This window comes from Anolis carolinensis, chromosome 2, assembly GCF_035594765.1.
Source record: "Anolis carolinensis isolate JA03-04 chromosome 2, rAnoCar3.1.pri, whole genome shotgun sequence".
Taxonomy (NCBI): Eukaryota; Metazoa; Chordata; class Lepidosauria; order Squamata; family Dactyloidae; genus Anolis; species Anolis carolinensis.
Window position 1 is genome coordinate 51617337 of NC_085842.1, and position 24819 is coordinate 51642155.

A 24819-nucleotide genomic window follows, 5' to 3' on the forward strand; every position below is an offset into this window, starting at 1 on the left:
ATACATGACTGTATATGATAAGTTGTAGTAAGAAGTACAGCATTAATAGAATCATAGACTAATAGAGTTGGAAGAGACCATACGGGCCATCTTGTCCAACCCCCTGCCATGCAGGAGATGTCCCCATTATATTGTTCAATACATGGAACTTTTCCAAGCTCTTGATTTCTCCATTGCCGTACCATGTCCATATTGGATAAATGCATTACAACTGTTGGGCATGTGATCCTTAGCAGTCATAATTTTGTGGCTTTTTGGATCTTGAATGAGCATGGAAAACCCCTTTTTAATATAACTAGTTAAACCATGGAGATTTCGGTTAATTGAATTAACGCTTGTTCATTGCCAGCTGTGGTGCTATAAATCTCCCTGCAGACTTCAAATCTCATGTACTGTGTCCTTCCTTCACATTGTCATGCAGCTATAGGAGGGATTGAGAATTATAAATCCTTTGTTAATTACACAGAATTGTCTGTGGGTTTTTTCCCCCTTCCCAGTTCCCACAGTGGCACCAGCAAATGTGAGTGGAGGTGGTGGAAGCCGGTCTGAACTCGTCATCACATGGGAGGTAATTTGTAAATCAATCTCAACTCTTCAATGTAATGAAGGAAATTACGTGACAGGTGTATCTAAAGCAAGTTTCCAGTGCAATTGTTAGCAAATTTAGAGAAGAAAACTGAGAGAGGCATGCTGTAAAGGTACTCAGACACCATCTATATAGCCTTCTTATCATCATTATGCAGAAGGTAGCTTAACACACTAATCTTTTGAAGTTTTTTCTGCATTAAATATTCTACACGGTTTGATTTGTTTGTTTATGTCCCCCACCCTGCATTTTGAATATTATGCTGTGAATCCATATCTTGTCATGCATGAAAGAAAACATGGCCTTTGAGAATCAACTACCACTCAGCATATATTTTGAAGACAAATAATGTGCCCAGAGGATTATTCATGCCTAAAGCTTCAACCCTAAACACATTTACGTAGGAATAAGTTCCACTGAAATCACATACATTATTTCTTAACAACAATGGCTCAGGTGGTAATTTGGGTGTTTCCTACCCAAATTCATAATCCCTTTTGCAATCAGGTGTTCTATTTAACATTTCAATGGCAACTTGCATAGGCTATATTTGAGTGTGTTTATTTCACCTATTCAAATGTGACTGAAGATATGAGGAATAGGTTACGTGTTGCTCTCTATGTGTAATTGAACTGCAATGGCAGCCAGAGTTCCAAAGAGAAATGTGAGCTAACAACACCCCTGACACCGGGGGGGGGGGGGGGGGCAACATGGGTCGTCTGCCATCTCATATCCCCAGGCAGGTCAGGAATGAAAGATGGCAGTCAGACAGCTGGCTCTGGTTAGGGTCCTAAAGTTGGGTGAAAATCTGAATCCTGGGTCAGGGTTTGGCACTCCTCTAACTTTGTTTAACCCAGGGCAAGGGCATGTTAAGGCAGCCTCACCCTAGGTTAAGCTGTATCAGCCCTATGAAGCATTTAGCCATCACGAGGCTGATTCAAGTGTATACCAATCTAAGCGGTCAGTGTATACAAGCCCTATAGTTGGAGAAAGTGCCTTCATTTAGCCCTTATTTCAGCCCCTAGGCCCCCAGAAAATCTATTAAGCTCTTGATCTTTTTTACAAAACAAGTAAAATATATCATTCCCAAATTGCAAACACAACACAAAACTGCACACATCTAATTGTGATTTGCTTAGTCCCTCAGGCAAGAACAATGTTCCCTTCTAACATATGAAAAACAGACAAAGAACCAACCTATTATCAGTTCTGTTAAAAAAGAGCAATATGAGATAAATGAAATGTACTGTTACTGAAAAGAAGGATAAGCTATCTAGATATTATTCAACTATGGATAATCTGGTAATTACTGGAAATGCTAGATGAAGTCTTCATGTCAGGGATGGGGTTTGGGTTTGCAAAAAAAAAAAACTCATACAGCTTGCTTCAATGACATAGCATACATGATAGCCAGTGTAATTCAGACCTCAACCTGAGTGTTGAGTTTGGATCTGTCTGCACAAGGTCAATTTTATTAGACCTAGCTTGCAGAAAGATTGTATCCCACTCAAAACTAAGAGATAGAAAATTTGTGTTCATTACCCATAATTAATTATGCCATCCAGATTTAAAATACAGGCAAGGGAAATAAAACTTAGAGATTTAAAGCAAGATGGCATGATTTTTTGTGAAGTACTTACAAAGTCATATTCATCTTAGAAAAATTTCCTGATTTTTCTTTGTGAAATATTTAAACTTTTTTTTTAAAATACACAATGATTTTGATGGAACACATATTCCATTTCAAAAGGTATAGAAGATAATAGTGTTTGTTGAAAGAAGTTTGATCAAGGCTAAATATTAATAAAAGCATTTATAAGAGAAAAATCTTCCCCCACAAAAAAAAAGCTTTATAAAAAACAGAATTTTTGTCAGATTTTTTTTAGTCCTCTCACTTCATCCAATCCTCAAAGCATTGTGGTAAGATTAAAATGTTTAATTTGCTTTGAAGGAATGAAATGCTTTATATTAAATCAAACCATTGGTTCTTGAAACACAGTATAGTCTACATAGACCCTAAAGATGTGCAAAATATTGTTTTGGTGTCCTATATTTGGGGGATTTGGTTGCTGAATACACAAAAACGAACCTGGCCGAGGGGGGGGGGCAGCCAAAGCTGATACAGATCACAGCAGCCAGATCTTTTTGGCTAATGGGCACTCATGGGGTTGAATGGCACTCTACCTGAGGTAGAGGAAGCATTGAACAGCTTTGCAAATCAGACAAGCTATGACTCCTCCTCTTCTTTCTTCCCTGGCAGCCTCCTCCACCCCTTCCCGAAGGCTCCCCCCAGCACCCACTTGAGGCAAATGGGAACTCATTTTCCCAGCAGCACTCTGTGTAGCAGAGGCATTGAAGGAGCCTCTGTGCTCCCTCCCAGGGCATGATGGGAGCTGAGGTTTATCTCTGTGTCTGTTTCTCATTTTCATTCTCAGTCAATCAGAGGCCTGATTGACTGTGTCCATTCTCTTCCTGTCTTGTGGCATGCGCTTGAGACTTCAACTCCCAGAATCTCCTCTTGTGGGTTTTAGAAAAAATATCATGGTGGAAACTGGAATAAATTTCCAATAAATCAGTGGATTGGTGAACCTTTCTGAAACTTGGTGGACTTGCAGTCAAACATGTAGCCTACAAGTGAGGCAAGTTTCATTCTTATAGTCCTAAAAATGCAGAGTAATGAGCCTCTAAAGTTCCCCTATTGGCACCAATGGATCAAATCTTACTGGCACGAAAAAGGAAACCTGATATCGGGAAGTTCCCAAAAAATGGAATGGGAGGAAGCCTAAAATTGGGCACCAACATGAATTGCACACTTTAATAGACCCACCGCAGAGTTTCAGGGTGCATCTATGCTGTAGAATGAATGCTCAATGAGATGGAATCATGACCATTGCAGTTTGATGAGACACCAGCACTTTCTCACTGAGAAGGCTAAAGACCTTGTTAAACTGTGAATCCCATGATTCCATAGCATTTCGCTTTAGCAGTTAAAGTGGTGCCACACTGTATTCACTCTACAATGAAGATGCACCCATTTGGAGGAGAAGCCATATTTTGAGTCTGGAACTTTCCCCATGCATGCTGGCTCCTCTGTGATGAAGTTATGTCACCCTTTCCCACAGATATGTCAAAAGAATATTAACAGGCCACTTATGGGATGAGCAGGTGACAAGGAAAAAAGAAAAATAGCTCAAAGCATTAAATAACTAATATGGGAAGAAAACATCTTACACAATGAATTATTTACAAACAAGTAGTAGGTATTTTTCTTTAGATTGATAAACTGCCAAGCAGGTGGTACTGTAGATAAGATATATTTGACCTTTTAACCTTCTCTAGAAGTACTTTTCTTTCTTTGCAAAAATGTGCCAATCGGCACAAATGTAGTGATTACCTCTTGTTTCCCCTTTTCTATTCATAGGTTTGACTGAAGTTGGACTCACTCTTAGTGTTTATTTTTATACAATACACATTTTATACAGTTACAGTACATATATAGCTATGGCACAAGTCCAACACATCACTTTAGCTGTGTTCTTTTAACAAACAGCTGCATTGCACCCATGTTTCTGGGAGAAAATGTTCTGACAACATGTGACAAGAAACATGTAAAATGTGAGAGTCCTTTATTCTTATGGACTTAACAGGTGACAGTTGCTCTCAGTGCATCAGTCTAGTGAAAGAAACAAAGGGATTTATTTTTTAATCATTAGCCACAAGATGGATAACACTTTAGCCAAAAAGAAGTATCAGGGTTTCACAATAATATAACAATATAACAGGTTTTTTTTTTTAAAAAAAAGAAAAACAACAACTTTACTACCCACTTTTAAAACCCTTTCATTTAGAGAAATAGGAAATAGGGCAGCAGAGTGTTTTACTTTAAATACTGCTTTGAAAATGCATTGTCCACAATCAGGCATGTAGACGGGGGGGGGGGGGCTTCAGGGGCTTCAGCCCCCCCTCAAAATTCTCAGGGTGGTTTGCGGGAAGGCCTTGCATTTATTATTTAAACTGTTATGTTTATTCATATCATGATCTGATCACCATGCTCAATATATCTCATATTCATGGGGGTATTGGGATAATGATACAAAAGGTTTGCTAGGGTGGTTCCTCTCTCATCAAGACTCAGCCCCCGCCCCCCCCCCCCCCCGAACCAAAATCACAGCCCCTCCCGAAACAAAATCCTGGCTACGGGCCTGTCCACAATACACTCTTCTTCCCCTCCCTCTGTTTTCTACTAATACAAAAATGTGACCCTGAGCCCATCCAAGTCCCTAATATACTGCAGATTAATTTGAGTTTGACATGAAGCTTTTACTTTGCAGAACCATCTGAGGAAAAGCAGAACACCATAACTCTGTTTCACTGTGAAATTGAATAGCTATCTAGATTAAATCTGAGATTATAAGAACATTGCAAACAAATTAGAAGGTACAGCAAATAATATATAAAATAACACACACATGCATATATTTTCTGTATTTTTCAAATATCTGCCTCAACAAACATAGCAAGTCTGAGTGTATATATAAAAAAAAGAGATTTCCAGAGTAGCATAAAATAAATGTTACATCTGTTTACCTTTTTCCTGTCATTCTTCTTCCAGGAGTATAAATGGAAGAAGCTTAAAGCAAACCTTCAATCTCCCCTTTTTGCCACATTCATCTAATTTCAATTTAAAATGACATAGTTGTAAGAAGTTTTGAGTTGAAATGAGAATGTAAAAGTGCTGTGCTGGAGAAGAGTATACCTAGTCCTGCATTTTCTTTGCACAGTAGGCAACCTCAAATCCATGAGGAAACTACAAGAAATCCAGGCAACCAGTTAAAATGACAACTCATAGGCAAAAGTTAAATAATTTTTCAGGGTCTGGGCAGGTAGTAAAATGCTCCCAAAATGCCACTTGAATACTGAAATACTGAATACTTGCATCTCATATGATCATACCTACAAGGGGAGCTTCCTTGCACTGCCTTGATGCTGTGGAGGTTTATGTAAAGCTTGCTACTCATTCTCAAAAAGTATAAGACTGTACAAAAAATAAGACTCATGGGTTGCAACACTGGCAGTAGCAGAACACTCCATGTCCTTTCCCAATTGCACCCAATGCCATCTTGATCTCATTCTTTCCTTATCTCTCCTGGCTTTTTAGTTCATTGATATTGCAAAAGGGCAACGTAAAATAAAGAAAAAACTTCTTGTATCAAGCCAAAGAGCCATGGTGGTAGCTGGATTAGAGATAGGTGTCCAGACTTAAAGTATGGTTGAACACAATGCAGGGTATGGGTCACATGTGACCACTGAATTTTCTCACTGGTTCTGCAAAATCCACCAACCACCTTATAGAAAGCCCACATTTCTTGTGAAAGTACATGAAAATGTTCCCTTGGTGCCTATTGCCCTATTCCATTCATCCTTAGCTTGCTTCAGTTGCTGCAAATTGAGTTCACAATGCAAAAGTCATTTTTATCCAATTTATTCAGCAGCTAAGATGGTGTATGAGAATCTCTTCCTAGTAGGCAAGAGAAAGGGACTCCAAGTCACTCCTAATGCTCAGTAATAACTTTTGCCATAATGATCACACTGTGATATTGCTTTGCCAAATATGCCCTGGTTTTCATCTCTGAAATGTTGGAGGGTATGAAATTATTTATGAACAAGTTTAAAAACATTGACCCAAATGCAGATCCTTTGGGAACCCCACTGTTTATATCTCTTCCTTATGGGAATGGACGGTGCACACACAAACAAACACATATTTATGGCATCCTTCACCAAATGTCTCTGGGTTTGTACTGTCTTGACTGTTGTCCGTTGAGCTCTTTGCCTAGTGATCTTATACTACGTTCAGAACCTACTCCCACTTAGGCTATCAGACAGGTTTTCACATTGAATGAGACCATATTTTTTCTCAGATCTTCAACAGTCATGTGGTGTGTTTTAGCTTGAAGGGAATGAGAAAAAGGGAGGGATCACTATATTCACACATCTGAAAGACTTTTACACACACCACACACAGAGAGAGATACTGTATTTCATTGCATAATTGTCACATTTTCACCTTCTTTCTTGGGAAAAAGGGGGTATTACACGAGGCAATTTTTATTGCAGCTACAGGGCTACTTTCAGATGCCAGATGAGGGGAAACCTCTAGCTGCAAAGCTGCCAATGCACCTGCCAGGCAGAAGTGCAAGCCCCCCCCCCACCCCCAATTGCTGCCAGCCAAGGGAGGCTCCGCTGCTCTCATTTAATAAGATGACCTGTAAGATACCTCATAGATTTCATTTGAACTGGAAATGACTGAGACAGAGGGGCAAACTTTAGTTATTCCTAACCAATTTACACATACTACACCCTATGTATCCATTACATAAAATGGAAATGTCAGGCAATTCATTCATTAATCTTGTGCGTTTCATATAGTCTTGCCTGAAGATGAAGCAATAAAATTAGTTAGCAACAACAGGTTCCCTTCCAGTTCAATTCCTCAAAATGTAGCAGTTCAACATATTAAAGTGTTTGGTTTGTGTTATGATGCAATGCAAAGGGGAAATCAACCTTAGACTGAGCTGATAATGAAAAGCTTCTAATTTTGAAATTGTTGTGCATTCTCTTAATGCTGCTGATTAGGCCTTTTGGTTTTAAGTTGATTGTCTTGATAGATTTATTTTTATTGTTATTTTCAATATTGAATTGATTAATGGGGCAAACATTATTATCTCCTTGGAAGCACAGTCAACCAAATCAATACAACTAAAATATACTGATAGAGTGAAAAATTCAATTAAAACAGTGTATATACAGTGCTTGCAAGTGGTTATTGATTGATTACTATGCCTCCTGCAGCCAATTCCTGAGGAACTACAAAATGGGGATGGGTTTGGATACATTATTATGTTCCGGCCCCTTGGCTCAACAAGCTGGACCAAAGCTGTGGCTGCCTCAGTCGAAGCATCAAAATATATCTACAGAAATGACAGCATCACACCATTATTTCCTTTTGAAGTGAAAGTGGGAGTCTTCAATCATGAAGGAGTCGGTACTTTGAGCCCAATATATATTGTCTACTCTGGAGAAGATGGTAAACACAACTCTCTATTGCTTAACATTTATGATACTATTGTGGTATCTTATGTTGATAATTGCTGTAAGATACAAGATTGGCATCTCGTCCAAAAACACTCTTGCAGAACTGTTTGGGCACAATGACAACCTGATAGTGTAATGTTTCAGTAGGTAATAAGCAACATCATCTGCATTTTGTTGGTGCCCTAGGAAGTCTTTGAATAGAGATATAAAATCTTATCATGATCTATATGCTGCTATCATCTATTTTATTGATATAAATGTTAGATTCATGCTTTGTTTGCTGAAATAAGTGTTTACAAGAACTTCAATCAATTTCTCCTTCTCCTAGAGCCACAGATTGCACCAACTGGAGCATCTGTACAAAGTATCTCAGCATCTGAAATGGAAGTTTCTTGGAACCCTGTTGCATGGAACAGACACACTGGGAGGGTCCTAGGCTATGAGGTAGTATAATTCACATTCTATGATATTTTCTACCAAGTTTGGCTAGTTCGTGCAATACATGCAATACATCCCACCACCACTTAGTCTTGTGCATGACTAAGTAAGGGTCCATATTTGGAGAATTAGTTCATGTTCTTCCCAAAGCACATTTTATTAGTTCTCAAAGGAAGACCTGAGTCTACAATTATTGAATTGGAGTGCAATTGATAAAAAAAAGTTTCAAAACTCATTACAAAATTAGGGAAAGCCAGCATTTCATTTCTAATGTATTTCTAAAGTATAGTTAGTGAAAATTTCATTACTGTAATGAGAGTAACAAAATTTCATTACTTTTTCATTATAGTAATTGTGCAAGTGGGGAATCTTCAATTGCTCCTTTCTCCCTCATATTTATAGCTATTGGGGTGAAACATGTTTCTTCGTTGTGCTCTCTGTGAAATCGTACATATGGGTCTTGTGCACAGGTGCAAGACAGCTTTGAATTCTTTATAACTTTAAGAAACTCTTGGTGCAGACAGGGCCTTCTGACTTGCCAGAGCTGGTGGGTTTGTCACCCTGACATCCTGACCCTCCACCTCATGGCAGGGAGACTCTGGCCACTCAGGGCCCCTCACTGTCCATATCGTTTATCATCGCTTCCGCTCACAGGGACTCCACAAAATGATCTTACACCTACAAATGGAGACATTTTCTTTCTTCTTGCAGAAAGCTAGTGTAGATCCTCTCACAGCACCTACTCCCATAGTCCTTGATTTTTTTTCTCTCACAATCAGAACAAGGACTCTCCTTTCCATCCTTGAAATGTTACCTGACTGCCATTTCTTGGAACTGGCAGAGAGCTCTGCATTTGTTCTGTTTTAGGTACACCCTCATTCAACACTTCCTGAAGGGCTTAAGACCATTTACCCATTGGTGCATCCTCCAACCCCAGCATGGAGTTCGGAGCTCATCTTGTCCTAACTATCAAAACGCCTTTTCAAGCCCACGACATCTGCAGGGCCTTCCCACCTTTCCTGGAAAATGGCATTCCTTGTCACTGTCACATCAGCATGCTGAGCCAGTGAACTTTGTGTTCTCTGTGCAGATCACCCTTACATTTGTTTCCATAGGATAAGGTGGTTCTCTGAACTGACATTGCTCTTCTAGCCAAGGTAATTTCCTGGTTTCATGTGTGTCATGGCATTGTTTTACCATTTTTTTTCCAGAATCCTACTCCTCTTGAGCACTCCCTTCATACTTTGGATGTGTGGCAGGTTCTAGCTCTTACATTGACTACATACCTGCCTACAGGAAATCTCCTAGGGTTTTTTCTCTGAGATATCACCATGGTGATTCAGTCTCTTCATAAGGTTTTTTTTTCTCTTTGGTCATTTCAATGCTTGCCAACTTGCAGATAGACCCCTTCCATCCCAAATCAGGGGACATTCAACAACAGCCATTACTACCTTTCAGGCCTTCCTGCATGGAGTGCTGCTGAGGGTGTTTTTCCTGGCATCAACGTGGCCAACCCTACTTACTTTTTTGTCCCACTGTAAGCTGGATGATTTCTCTGGGAAGGACGCTGCCTTTGGCAGAGCTGTGATTGTTTCCTATGCAGCATGGCTCCCTCCTCCAAGGTAGGAAGCTCGATTAGTCATCCATATGTGCAATTTCACAGAGATCACAAAGAAGAAGGTTGAGTTGCTTACCTGTAACCATGTTTCTTCAAGTTGTCATCTATGAATTTCACACATCCCTGCCCATCCTCTCCGCTGTTCTTCATGCCTCGGTTTCTGTAAGCTGCTGTCATAGCGGCTGAGGAACTGGGGTGCTTGCCCCACCTGATGTCTATATCCTCCAGGGCAGGGTGGGTGGGGCTGCCACCAAGAGTTTCTTAAAGCTATAGAGAATTCCAAGCTGTCTTGTACCTGATCACAAGACCCGTATGTGCGAAGTTCACTGATAACCACTCAAAGAAACAAAGTTACAGGTAAGCAACCCAACCTTACCACTGTTTCAGAATGTTTCACCTATCCACGGATTTTTTTTGGGAATTTTCAGTTTTTATAAACAACTTTTTTTAAAAAAACAAACTACAAGAAACATTTCCTTGAATTTCCTATACAATGACACAAGATAACAAGGAATAATTCCTCCAAATGTTCAGAAATATTAATACATCTACTGATTTTAAGGAAACATTTAAAAATTTGACAAAAACCATTTTAAAAAAAAGCCACAACAGCTATCTCATTGAAAGTCTCTCATATTAACCAAGAGAACTTCCATTTAGGGATTTCTTCCCAGCCCAGCACAGAGATTTACTTACTAGAAGTATCAGTCAGTCCTCTTCTTTGAAGATCCAATTATTTATTGGAACTCTGGCTGGCTGCTACTATGGAGGGACTAATCTCTTCCATATCCTGATTGGGACTTTCTGATGCTGAGCAGAATTCTTGGAAATGTAGTTTAGAGCAGGGCATTTTGAATTTGCTGGCATAGAGCTCCTTGCCTTCCAAAATTACATTTCCCAGAATGCTGTGTTTTCTCAGTCTTTCCCAGTGAACTCTGCTTTCTCACTGCTGCTTCTTTCTCCTAATGGGAAGAGGCAATTAATTTAAAGAGGAATGGCGATCTTTTTGGCTTTGCTTTTCTTTGCTTGCACTGAAAAAAAAACTTACTTTGGGAAACTTCCAAGGTTTACAAAATTCAAACAAAAAAGTATCGGATATGTTTTGAGTATTAATTTTTTTGGCGCCTACATGTCAGCTATTGCATCATAAGTTATGAATTTAATGAATTTTATCCAACTTACAAGGGCTAACGATAATTTTCCACAGCTCTAGTAGTTACTCCTATTGGCATTCAGGATGCAGTAAATGCTATAAATATTTATGTCCACATTTATATCCTGATGACTTCAATTATAAAGTCGGCTGTCCTCCTTAAAGTACTATTTGTCAACCTGTCTTCTTTACTATCAAGGTTGTATCTGGAGAAAAGCAATGCATTGTCTTTGTTCTAAAATGTTAGGTTTTATACTGGACGGATGATTCAAGGGATTCTACAACCAGTAAAGTCAAAGTCAGTGGTAACATCACAGTAAGAAATATCACCAACCTCAAGCCCAATACACTGTATTTTGCCTCAGTGAGGGCTTTCAACACAGCTGGGACTGGTCCATCCAGTGTTCCAGTTAATGTTACGACAAGAAAATCACGTGAGTATGTAGAACAGACAGTGCCTAAAAACAGTACCTGACTCACATCCTGTTTGCATGTGATATTTATATGCTGCCTTGTCAATTGTAGATCTGTTTGGTCAATATCATTAAAGAAAAGCTCCCCACAATCAGCAGAGGCAAACATGGAGCACCCAGCTTCATCAACAAGTTCACACTGACAGTCTAAGAGTAGGAAGAAATCAACAATGTAAATTTGAGGAAATTGGGGTGCATTTCTGTGACTGCTAAGCACACAATCCACAGCTTTTTGTGCCATCACAGTACAATTCTGGGAAATCAACCAAAAAAATGCTGGGTGCACTTTTGGTTGGGAGACAGCTCTTACTGTGACTGTCTAGAGTCTCTCCTGGCCATGGAACAAGGTGAGAAAGGAGCAAAGTTCTTATTACAAAGGCTTCCCATACCTGCAACAGCTACATGGGTTATGATCCAGTTGCCAAATCTAAAGGGACAAAAGACAGTCATGAAGCATCCCACATTGTACTGTGATACAGAAGAGAGCCTGGCATAATTAAATCCTTAAATGACCATGGTATAAGTGGATTGCAGAAATTTAATAAAAGGAACCTATGAAAAGAGGGCCTTGATTTATGGAAAATTACTAGAAGGGGAAGGACACAGGTTTTGTTTATAAAAGACCAATTTCAGTCTCTAGCATCTTCAGATAGGATTAGGTCAGATTTGTGTGTGAAATCCTGGATCACTGTGCCTCTTACATTCCTTGTATTAATAAGTATTTTCTAGCCAGTAATTTAAGAAAACACAGGGCACATCACACCCCAAGTCAGCATAGATTGAAAGCTATGTCACATTGCTAAATTCCCATCCAGAAAACATGTTCCTGTAGCATGAATTAGTTTTCAAATGGTGGATAATGTGCAAGGTGCAACCTATGTTTTATAAGGACAGAGGAAAACCAGGGCGAAGAAGAAATGAACTTTAATCTACCTCCACCCCATGGTATTCACATTGTGAAAAGGATTTAAAATTGATCTGAATTTAATGTAATTGGAAAAAATAAGCAACTTTGGGACATACACCTTTTGCCATTTTGAAGGCTTGATCACATTTACAGCTGGAATTTCTACTAATTCTTAAACAAACTGTTGGCAATGTTAGAAATTTCAGCCAGAAAGAAGAGAAGTGGACATATAGCCCTCCTTTTGTTTGCTCAGCCTCTTTGGATACATTCTTCTCTTTTTTTTTCAACTGAAGGTTGCTGTTTCATTATAGTATTACTACAGAAAACCCACAATACATCAAAATGTTAGGTGTGCTTATACTTGCTCATTTCAATAGGCTTTTGTGCAGCTGTATTCTGGGGTTTTAGTATGTGTTTTAATGAGGGTATATTTCTTTTCACTTGTTTCCTACTGAAGCACTAGGTAAAAATATAGTAAAATCTGTAGCTTCAAAATAGCCTAGAGGCAGAATATATTCAATAAGAATCACATAACATTCCAATTGTGATAAATAAATTAGCAAGGAGTGTAAACTGAGATAATAAAGGTTCCATCTACACTGACCATTACATGCAGTTTCATTAAATGGTCAGTGCTGATGTGGTCTAACAATTCCAATAAGATACATAGCAACTTCTATCTGGAAGATATTAAGTAGACATTCCCATCTTCAGATCCTGGAATATCATGAAAACTAGAATTGTGTTTACCATCATCCATGAATATCTTAATCTTCTTCTCCTATTTTCCATGAATCTGATGAACCTGCTATTCAGTTTGCCCAATTAGAATCCTTCGGGATTATGGAAATAGTGTTCCCCAAGAAATATATTTTTAACTAATCGGAACATCACCTTGCCCTTTTTCGTTGAACTCTTTCTCCTTTTTAGGTTACGTATGGAGAGGTGGCTACTAATGCACAGGTAAAGGGTGTTTTGTGGTTATTTATTTTTAATGCATGCATAGTCCTTATAAACACTCTTCTACGTAATGCACATCATGGATGGCATAAGGACAATGGATTGTGCATCAAGTCATTCTCCTATATCAACTATCCCAACAAAAATTTATTTCAAAGCTGTTATCCACAAATCTTCCCTGTGTCTGTAAGATCCTACATGGCAAGGCAAGGAACTAAATGCCATTAAGGAAACTTTGATCTGAGGATGCCTATGCTTAAATTTTAATTTTCTATACTCAAGATAGTATAGGAAAAAATCTGAGTTTAGATTTCTTTTCTTGTGAACATGACTTCTATCTCTTCCCCTTCCATCACTTCTAACCTGTGGAAGATAAATTCAGATAAACATAAGCACTCTGAAACCTAAAGATGCCCTTTTATGTCAACATAAAATTCTGGAAATTATTGTTTAATGCAGACTCTCATTATGCATATATCTAATATATTAAACCTGTTTTCAGGTATGGGAGCATTGTGGAGGAGGAATCAGAATAGGGATGAAATTCTCAATGATTTAATCTTTACATGTAATTTTCACCCCACTGTGGGACATTCACATAACAGAGAATGCACAAAAGTCTTGTTATTCTATTATGCTTCATAATGGACTTTCAGATCTTTTGGGATCTCATTTTTTTTCAACAGAAAAGAAATAACAGGCAATAATGCTTCTATCCTTAGATTAAGATTCCCAAACACATGGAAGCACTTGTGTATGATCAGCTCAATGTACCAAGGTTTTCTATTCAAATCTGGGTTGCTGTGAGTTTTCCAGGCATTTTTTCCTGCATCTATGACAGACATACTTGGAATTTGTGAGATCTGTTGGAAAGTAAGCAGTTGGGGTTTCTCTATCTGTGGAATGTTCAGGGCAGGAGAAAGAACTCTTGTCTGTTTGAGGCAGGTGTGAATGTTGCAATTGGCTACCTTGATTAGCAATGAATAGCCTTTCAGCTTCAAGGTCTGGCTGCTTACTGCCTGGGGGAGTCCTTTGTTGGGATGTGTTAGCTGGCCCTGATTGATTAATGTCTGGAATTCCTCTGGGTTTTTTTTAGTGGTGTTCTTTATTTACTGTCCTGATTTTAGAGTGTTTTAATACTGGTATCCAGATTCTGTTCATTTTCATGGTTTCCTCCTTTCTGTTGAAATTGTCCACATGCTTGTGGATTTCTCCTTGTAGTCTGACATAGTGGTTGTTAGAGTGGTTCAGCATTTCTGTGTTCCCAAATAATATATTGTGTCCAGGCTGGTTTATCAAGTGCTCTGCTATGGATGACTTCTCTGGTTGAGTTAGTCTGCAGTGCCTTTCATGTTCCTTGATTTGTGTTTAGGCACAGGGTTTGGTGGTTCTTATGTAGACTTGTTCACAGCTGCATGGTATACGGTAGACTCCTGCAGATGTGAGAGGATCCTTCTTGTCCTTTGCTGAATGTAGCATTTGTTGGATTTTCTTAGTGGGTCTGTAGATAGTTTGTAGGTTGTGTTTCTTCATCAGCTTCCCTATGCGGTCAGTGGTTTCCCTTGATGTATGGTAAGAACACTTTTCCTCTGGGTGGATCTTTGTCTTTACTCTCATGGCTTGTTCTTGGCCTTATAGCTCTTCTGATGTCTGTGGTGGAGTATCATTGGCCTGTAGAGCCCAGTTTAGGTGATGTCTTTTTGCAAGGTCTGCCAGGGCTTTAATTGTGCTTCCTTTTTGACCTGGGTGATGGTTGGTTTTTTTATGTAGAAATTTATCCATGTGTGTAGGTTTTCTGTAAACTGTGTGGCCCACTTGTTTATTGGGTTTGTCGATAACTAGGACATCTAGAAATTGCAGTTTTCCTTCACTTTTTTCCACGTTGAATTGGATGTTTGGGTGGATGCTGTTGAAGTGGTCCAGGAACTTGTTTAGTTCTTCTTCATGGCTCAAAATGAACCATATAATGGACTTTTCTGAACCATATAGTGGACTTTTAGTTGCTGTTTCCATATAGTGGACTTTTATTTGCTGTTTCCAGGACTTGTTCCATGTAAAAAAAAATTCTATAACAGGAGCTCCCTATGACTATTCCATCTTTCTGTTCATAGAATTCATTGTCCCACTGGAAGTAGCTTGTGATGAGGCAATAGTGATACAGGGCTGTGATGTCTTCTGGGAAATTCTGGTTGATTAGTGCAATGGTGTCTGCTACCGGGACCTTAGTAAATAGAGAACCACGTCGAAGTTGATCAGTTTGTCATTGGTGTTGAGCTTGAGGTTACTGATTTTTCTATTCAGATCATTTGCTGAATACATAAACTTGCGTGGGAAGTAAAACTGGTCATGAGGAAAGTAACTGCAACTAAGTCCCCTTTTGCACTGCCATATAAAATCCAGATTATCTGCTTTGAACTGGAGTATATGGCAGTGCAGACTCATATAATCCAGTTCAAAGCAGATAATGTGGCCATGTTGAAGGAGCCTAAGATGTCTCCTTGATAATAATTTTTGAAGTAGACTTTACTGAATAAAATGAGTAATTTGAATATGAATTATAGAGGTGTTTTGACACTGATATCTGTCATGTCATGATATGGTGTCATGTGTTACTTTACGAATAACACTGTAGTCTTTTTTTTAGTCAAATCAAGATGGGCTAACTTGACAGGATGTGGACTTTTCCATTGATATGATTATTGCTTTTGCATGATATTCTTCTTCATAATATATTTTTCAGTAATTCTATTCAGTTATGACCATTTTTTGCACCTTAGCTGAACAGAGCTTCTTTCCCTATCATAGTACATTTTTGATAATTTTGAATTCCAAATCTATATGTACACCTAATTCTGGGGTTCAACCGACTAGTGTCTAAAGGCATATGTTTTAGATGTCAACCTTCCTTATATCTTAAGGGGGGAAGTCTCTCAAGCACTCCATTGCTCTTGCTATAAGCTGCTATAGTGGCATCACTGTGGTTTTCCTCAGAAGACATGCACTTATGAGTGAAATAAGGATTAATAGAGACTGATCACTAAGAAATGTGGAGTGTGTTTGGATGGATGGTAGTTGTATGCCAAGAAAATAAGTTACTGAGTGCAGAGATCTAGAACGGGCTTTAATATTAGCACTAAAGTAATTGAGATTAAAAATAATTTTAAATAAAATAATATTGTAAAGAAAGGAAAATATAAACATTTCAACATCTTTGAAAAGAAAATGTGGAAGAATCATAGAATCATAAAGTTGGAAGAGACCTTGTGGGCCATCCAGTCCAACCCCCTGCCAAGAAGCAGGAAAGTCACATTCAAATGCAAGGAGAAATAGATATGTCTCATCTATCATCACAACCTATATCACAAGCAAAACACTCACAAATAAGCTTATGTTTATTTACTTGAAGGGAGATTACCATTATCTTTGAATAAATAAAGTTCTGATTAGTCCTTTTCAAGTACTAATCAGGCCTTGCTGATCACAACTTCCAAGATCATACAAGATCTGGTGACTTCAAATCGTAGAAAGTCAGTAGAGGGTCTTGACATTGATCAACAGCACCTAGGCAGCAAATAAAGAAGATACGCAGCACAGCTTTTCCACTATGGTGAGATGAATTTGAAATGTTTTTCCTCGTTTGCATCTAGATATGCAAATTACATATGCAAATTTTATGTTTCTCCTTTTGTACTTTTTTCCCCCAATGATGCATTTCTTCCCAACTCTCCATCCATCCCTCCCACCCTTCCCAGTGTGGTCCTCTTTGAAAATTAGAATTCCGAAATAAGATCCTGTTAATTGCTTTGTGTGTAGAATTATATGCCATGTAATGTCAGAGAGAGCAAAAACAAAACCTGATTATATTGTTTTCATTTTTGGTTCCAGCTGTGAACGTGTGGTCAGTCTTTATATGGACAAAAAGGATTTTTAATGGCATTTGATTTTTTGCTTAATTGTGGTATTTTCCAAATTCTTTTGGGTGCTCTTTGCATAAATGCAAGCTTAATATGTGTAGAATTTTCCAGGCAAATTGCTAATACTTACATTTTTAAAATAAAAAAGACGCAATATGGCTTTTTTCTGATATAGCCTTATGTTTTAAATGACAGATTTCTACAGGTGGCTATGACAATCAAGTGAGTGTCTAGAGTAATGTTTCTTGGATCAGAATCACAAAGAAGCAGCATGCATGTGAAAGAGGAAACTAAATCAATGCAATCAGAGTTTGGAGGAAAGTAAAAGACAGTTTACATTAGAGATGCTGGCAGATTTTGCCAATCACAAACTTGAACTGGGACTGCTGGAGCTTGGTTTAAAAAAAGAATTTTAGAAGATTTTTCCACTTTATATAAAATCCAATCTGAAGGAGGTTTCCTGATTTCCGCTATCCTTTTCCCAGAAGCCACCACACCATCATGGCTAACAAACCCACAGCTACACAAAGTACATGCTCTTTAAGGTGGTGGTGTTAGAATATGAAGACAGTCTGAACATGAGGTTTTAGAAATAGTTCCCCTGTTCTTTCTACTTTTCATAGATGTAAGAGACCAGCTATGAGGTCAGAAAGGAAAGCCCAATGGCTGGTGAGAGAGCTCTCCCTAGGTCTTCTACAATTTCACATTACTGTCAGCCCTATTATAAACTCATGTGGTGTTTATTATGTAATTATATGCCACATAAGTCATGATACTCAATCCGGTTCACTTTTTTGGTGTGCTACCCCATGAGCTATAGAGTCAGGCTAAAGATTGATTTCATACAATAGACCAGAAATTTTGGAGTAGTTTTCTTAAAGAAGTGGATTCTGACTAAAAAGCTTTACTCATCATTTTGTCAATAGAAACTACCAAATGAATGTTCAGTTGGGTGATTCTGAGGTGCCTTCATGACCTGTGCCACCATTTATGGATCTGTGCTTTTCTATCTTGTGAACAGTGTTCTGCAAGTGTAGTATAGAGGTGATATAACGGGGATGGGCATGTCGAAAGGTTGCTGAATTCACAACAGATAAGGAAAATTTTGAGCAGAAAGGAAAATTACAATGTTTTTCGTACCCCCCCCCCCCCCAACTATAACTGGTCAAAACAAATCATAGTCCCTAGCGTATTTGGAATAGAAGACCATAAGGTGTAAAAAGGAGTGCAGCATTTTTCATGAGTTACACCTATAGTATCTGTATGATGAAGCTTTTAGCTATCTATATAGTGTTTACACACACACACACACACACACTCACACACACACACACACACACAATACTTAACAATGAATTTTATGTTCCTTCATCCAGTTTTCAGGTCAACTGATTTTCCCCACAGTTGTTGAACAAAATTCATAGGAAAACCAATTGCAATAAAGAGCATTTAAACAGTGATTCATTTGATTCAGATATGTTTCACTACCATGACAACCATTTATGCAATTACAATCTAAAATGTAATATTCTGTTTAACATGTTTGGTTTTTTTAAAGCGCCAAGTCAACGGCCAGCAAACATTGCCTGGAAACTGACAAATTCAAAGATATGCTTAAACTGGGAGCATGTAAAAACAATGGAAAATGAATCTCAGGTGCTTGGCTATAAAGTAAGTCAGAGAGTCAACCCAGCTGATGGGAAAATCACACGAGTCATTTTGCTTTATGAAAAGTTTTTCAAGTTTTATTCTAAAAAATTAAGAATTAATTGGTATCCAATCATATGTTCAATAGGTCTAGTAGCTGTAAGAGTGGGATACATAAAGCCATACACATGTGCACTATGTGGACTTTATCATTGGCCATTTTGTAGCCTACAAGCATCTGTGGTCATAAATAGAAACTGTTTTGCCACTAAATAATAACAAGCACTCAGGGGACTTAATCTAGAACTTTAACTAGTTCTCTGATATAAAGCCAGTTACTCAATTTTTAGGGATTGAAGTCAGAACCTGATGTTATTTAGGATTCAAATTTTGTAATGCTGTAATTTGTAATTACATGTTGTAATGTTGTAATTTATTCACACTTAACTTCAAATGTTGTAACTTATTCAGCCGAAGGTTTATTGACTGTAATAAAGGCTACGGACTGACTAACTGACTACTTTCAATCATTTTAAGCCCAGGAGAGGCCTTTTTAAAAACCTAAAATGAATTTGCATATACTTCTTTTTGTAAAATAAGTATATGTTTTTAAGTCTCTCCTGGACTTAAAACAGATTGTTGTTAAGAGTATTGTATATGAAGTGTTTTAGAGTCAATTATCTAATAAAAAGAGCTATACCTAAAAATATAAATGAGTAACTTTTTGCCCATGAACAAATATGTTTCTGTGTGCACCATTAGTTTTAAAGTCAGCTTGTGTGAATAATTATATTGTATTTCTTCTGGCTTTAATGGGGGTTATCATGAATGAATATTGCAGGCACCGTCAAAATTAAGTCTCTCTCTCTCTATATAAATATAAATAGATCAATATTGCAACAATCAGATTAAATTTAATAAATAGTCACAGTCTCAATCTAAGCCTTTATTGTCGAAATTTTTGTATATGCTGTTCAGTATTATAGTGGGCAACCCTGGAGGTAAATCTTAACACCACTAACAAAAGATAAAATACATCAAAGTGCATAATATAAATTCCACTATATAAGGTAGTTTTCTTGTTTCTCCTTCTTAGTATATCATTGGAAATCTCATTCTCTTTATTCAAGGGATATTCTATATCCCTGATAGCTGCAACTCCTCTGTATGTCTTCCTCTTTTCTGAACTCAGCTGTCTTTTAAGGCTTCCTCATCTTCTTCTTTCTAAGCTATTTTCCCAATGAAGGGGTTAGCATTGTGACTGACATTTCCATAAGGCTTTGTTTTGGGCATAATCCGGTCTTAAATTGGCAGTACGCATGTCTTCATTGATGGTGTCCATCCATCTTTTCTTTGGCAATCCACATGGTTATTGTCCTGCAATCTCCAAATGTAGTATTAGTTGTGTTGCTGATGTTGGTTCTCTTCTCATGACATGGCCGTACCACTGTAGTCTTGCTTCCTGTATTTTCTTTCTGATCGCTTTTATTCCTAGTCTTTGATGGATGTCATCATTTGGCACATGGTCAAGAAGTGTCAAGCCAAGTGTCCATCTCAGCATTTTCATTTTCATTGTGTTAAGGGCTTGTTCATGTTTCTTTGTTGCTGGCCAGCACTCTACCTTGTAGAGGGCTACTAGGCAAATAACTGTAGTGCAGATCTTAGTCTTGAGTTGTTTTTGAGTCACACAGAATGCCAGCAGTTTGCCGCCATTTCAACCAGGCTGCATTTATTCATGAACATACGTCTGGCATTGTGTTGCCACCTATGGAGGCCAATGACCCTAGCTATTTAAATTGGGTGGCTTTCTTTAGTGCCTGTCATTGAGTCAAATAAATCATTGACAGGGATTACAATAACACAAAGCTATAAAGTGATGAGTGACCACGGATAGCAGATATTAGACTATCACCCCACATATAAAGAAAGTGCCTAATCCTTTTCCTCACTTCTTCAGGTTAATCCTATCCTTAATGCTTGAATAAAGAGCCAGTTCTCATTATAGTGAACATATGACTAGACATTTTTACTTCCCCACCCTAAATATGGAACTTGACATTTCATCCATATAATGAAAAGATAAACAGGGAAATGCAATGATGTACATAGAATGCTATCTTGTAAAGAATACAGGTTGATTCCTTCCCATGATAGTTTTGTGAGAAATGGTTACAGATAAAACAGAATTCATTGGATTGAGAGTTTCCTATGAAAATATTATGTCACCCCCAAAACTGGTAATGGGAAAATTCTCACATAATGTACATGTAAGTAAATATGTATTCAAAATTATACACATTGTGAAATAGACATACAAAATACACATTAATTTATATGACGAAAGTGAGGGGCAGCTTTGTAGCCCAATGTGGAACCAGTGCACTTAAATAGACAATTTTCTGACATATCTAATTTACCATAAGACTTGGGATACATGAGGAATACATTTTAGTTCATTTGTGATAAGAATTTACCAACACTAGTAATATTCAAGTGGTGTGAAATAAAACTGCTAGCTTTTCCTATCACTACACTTGCCTACAGTGCCGAATTTTGAATTCTGTGGGACAAATTTCCCATGATATTTCTATAATACAACAACCTGTATAGGTTGATGTCTGTAATGTAAGACAATTCCATTAAATTGCAACATTTAAAGCTCACTAGATATAAAACTGGCCATGTTCTCTTGCTTTGTTGTAGATCCGTAAAACCAGCTTAACTACATGATTTTAATTCAATGGTCTAAAAACTAAATACAAAATACTGCTGCATTACTGTATCATAGATGGATTAATGCTTGAAGTAAGAAGGATGCGTGTGCCAATGTGGAAATGTCAGTGAAGCATCATGAATGTATCCTTAGACCTACTCAGATTTCCCAGTGCGAATCTCCATAGAGAAGTGCGTAAGCAGCAGGAGGAGATCATGTTTTTCCTGAATGGACCCAAAGGGTGCTTGGAAATATCCTGCAGAACTGCTTCTGAGAATACAACTAATCATGAGGAGAATCAAAAGCAAACAAGCAACAAAACTGCAGCAAGCTATCCTCTTTTCTCTTTGTTTTATTTAGATTTTGTACAGGCAAAATAGACAAAGTACCACGCATATATTGGAGACAAATAATACATCTGCTGAACTGTTGGTGCCATTTGAAGAAGATTATCTCATTGAAATAAGAACCATGAGTGATGGAGGGGAAGGTAGCAGCAGCGAGGAAATTAGGATTCCAACAATGTCAAGTGAGTTACCTCCCTTCTTGCCCATAATGTTGTTGCTGTGCTTCTGAAAGGAGCTGAAACTGGAAAGACCTTTCAAACTAATTTGATGCTATAGTACCCATTAAACCTGGTAGCAGTCTTTTCTGTGCCTGGATCAGAAAGGGAAAGGTAATTAACATGAAAACCATGCTGTAGAAGTTTTAGGGACCTGAAAATATCTACAACTTGCTGATATAAGTGAAACTTGCAGCTGTACCAGCTGTGTGGAAATTCATTACTGGTTTGTACTGAAATCAAAGTCCTCAGCATAATAATCCTCATTATTTACTATTTTAAAATAGTAAAAGTGCTTAAAATATACTGAGCACTATGCATGTGATAACACAGATAAAAACCCCTGCACGTCGGCTTTAAATCAAGCTGAAAATACATGCCAAAAAGGAAAGGAAGATGGAAATGAAAATTAACTGCTTTGTCTATTGCTGTGCAAGAGTGGTTTTTTAAAGACCCCAAAGCAGCTCACTAAAGTTATGATACCAAAATAAAATTTGAATAAAATAAACATATTCAAAACACAAACCACCAGTTTAAAGCAGTGATACATCAGGAATAGCTTGTTTTTTTAAAAAAAAAAAGTCAAAAGAAAAGTACAAAATATCAGGACTAGAAGGTTTGTCTCATAAGATTAGTGGAAGGAAATATAAAAGGTCACTCCTGATAGGGGATGTGCATTTTTGTTAATTTTCTCTCATATTGGGGAGAAATCTAACATTTCTGTACAGTTTTTCCAGTATCTGCACAGAAAGGTATTCTGAGCAGAAATACATTTTTTTTGTTAAAAGTATGGGTTTTGTACAAAAATTAATAGCATCTTGTTGATCAGTAACAGCTAGACCAGGTTCATTGAATTATCAGTTGAATGGTAAACTAACTCACTGTCCAATTGATTCAATAGGTTTAACATTAGCTGGGACTGTCAATTGGATTTCAGCCATTCTTTCCAGACAAACATGTTTTTGTTGTAAAGAAATATTATAGTAGTGTGGCTGTTGTTGTTTTGTATCCTTCCTTTTCTTGTCTTCAAGAACACAGTGTGTATTTTCTAGAAACATTGACAAAGATTCTGCATCATCACTACATTTGAGTGCCATCATAATAGCTAAATTTAGCAATGCATACCCCCCCAAAAAAACAGCCTCTACCATTTCAGTCAGCCAGAATTCCAACTGAAGGATTTCTTGGTGCTGGAAGCACTGGGAATTGACATTCCACAGTACTCTTCTGGTCATTGGACAGGTTGAGAGCAGGCGGTTTGGCGAGATACCAGAGAGGATTTTTGGCTGAAAATTCTACATCTGCCTCCCTAAACTGCTAATCCCAGGATCCTATAGGACAAAACTATGGCAGTTAAAGTGGAATGATAGTGCTACAGCTGTGTAGGGTGAGAGGTCCCTTAATCTCAGACTGTAGTAGAGCATAGGCAGACCTTTCTCCAAAGGTCTCAATGAATGAACAATATCATATGGATTGTATTAGGATGATGTTCTTCCATAAACTGGAATTCAAGTGCTATATTTTACTGGTTTGTATGGATTGAACATCTCAAGTGCTATATAAATACAATTGCACAACTGTAAGTCTCCACAAAGGTGCAATGCAGAGCGTGAAACTCCTTAAACACTGTCATAGTAAACTGATAGTGTAAAGCTGCTTGATAGATATAGATTTTCCAGTCTCCTAAAGAGAATAGCTACTCGAATGAAATTCAAGCCATGGAAACACAATATATAACAATCAAATTAAAACTTGTTTTTGTCATTAATGCTTCTAGCATGTGAATTTACAAAGTCTCTCCCCCCCCCCTTTTTTTTCTTTACAGGTTTAAGCTCCAGAGGAACACAAGTTTGCTACTCTGAAGTTTACACAATCATAACTAAGATTATAAGTCTGATTTATATTGTTGAGTCCTCTGTATTTTTGTTGAATGGATCCAACAGACCATGGTTAGACTTTTGAAAATAAAGTTGTTGGGTTATCCAAGCACCTTTGATAAGTCTTTTGCATCTGTCATACTTGAAATTGGTACTTATTGAGAAAGATGAGCTGCTCTTTAAAATGTAAATATGATACAGGCTGCAATCTTATACCCAGTTTTTTGGGAGTTAACGCTGTTGAATTCAGCTGGAATTCTTTTTTTGAAAGGACATGTATAGAAATGCGCTGTAATGGAATAACAAAAAATATCTGTGGGTTCATGGTAAATCCACATTAAACAGAATGGAGCAAAAATGTAGCCATGTGATTATAAAAAATACTAGTTTGCATTTCAGTGATCTGTTGTGGAAGCCCAGATTTTAATAACAACAGAACATGACCAGTATGAAAAGGGCTTGCAGTCGTGTGTGATGTACAACATTACATGATTCATTTTTCTCATTTTGATCTGTAATGAAACAATATTTATTACATTTTCAAATTTAATAAAAAACATTTCTTTACAATTTTACCTTTTTGTATTGATTCCTAATATTAGTTGAGAAGGATGTACACACAGGACTCTATGTTAATGCTATTATTGAATATGAATTTTTCCTCTAATATGACCACCACACCATTTCTAATTGTGTGGGGATGGGAGACACAGCTCCCACTTCAAAGACCACAAATGACATAAACACAGGGTTGGAGAAAAACTGGCCACAACTTGTTAATTGATTACAGGAACAGAAGGGGTTGGCTGCCATGCTATCCAGTTTTGTCCTTTAAGAACAGCCTTAAAACACTGTGGTAAGTAAATGAAAACTGCT

The 24819-nt window shown here is 37.7% G+C and overlaps 1 protein-coding gene across 8 annotated transcripts in view; it reads left to right on the top strand.

Moving 5' to 3' along the window:
* cntn6 (contactin 6) overlaps positions 1–24518 on the top strand; it is a 344808-nt gene extending 320290 nt beyond the window's left edge. For 5 of the 8 annotated variants that reach the window (XM_016991662.2, XM_008105353.3, XM_062969723.1 and 2 more), the window contains 7 exons: positions 498–568; positions 7439–7673; positions 8010–8125; positions 11138–11324; positions 18703–18815; positions 21865–22033; positions 23892–24518. In XM_016991662.2, coding sequence (XP_016847151.2) covers positions 498–568; positions 7439–7673; positions 8010–8125; positions 11138–11324; positions 18703–18815; positions 21865–22033; positions 23892–24028 — 1028 coding nt within the window. In that variant the 3' untranslated portion in view covers positions 24029–24518. Of the gene's footprint in view, positions 1–497; positions 569–7438; positions 7674–8009; positions 8126–11137; positions 11325–13200; positions 13234–18702; positions 18816–21864; positions 22034–23891 lie in introns of those variants that run through there. The other 3 variants (XR_010002549.1, XM_062969724.1, XM_062969725.1) reach the window with 3 other exon arrangements.
* The last annotated feature ends 301 nt before the right edge of the window (positions 24519–24819 follow it).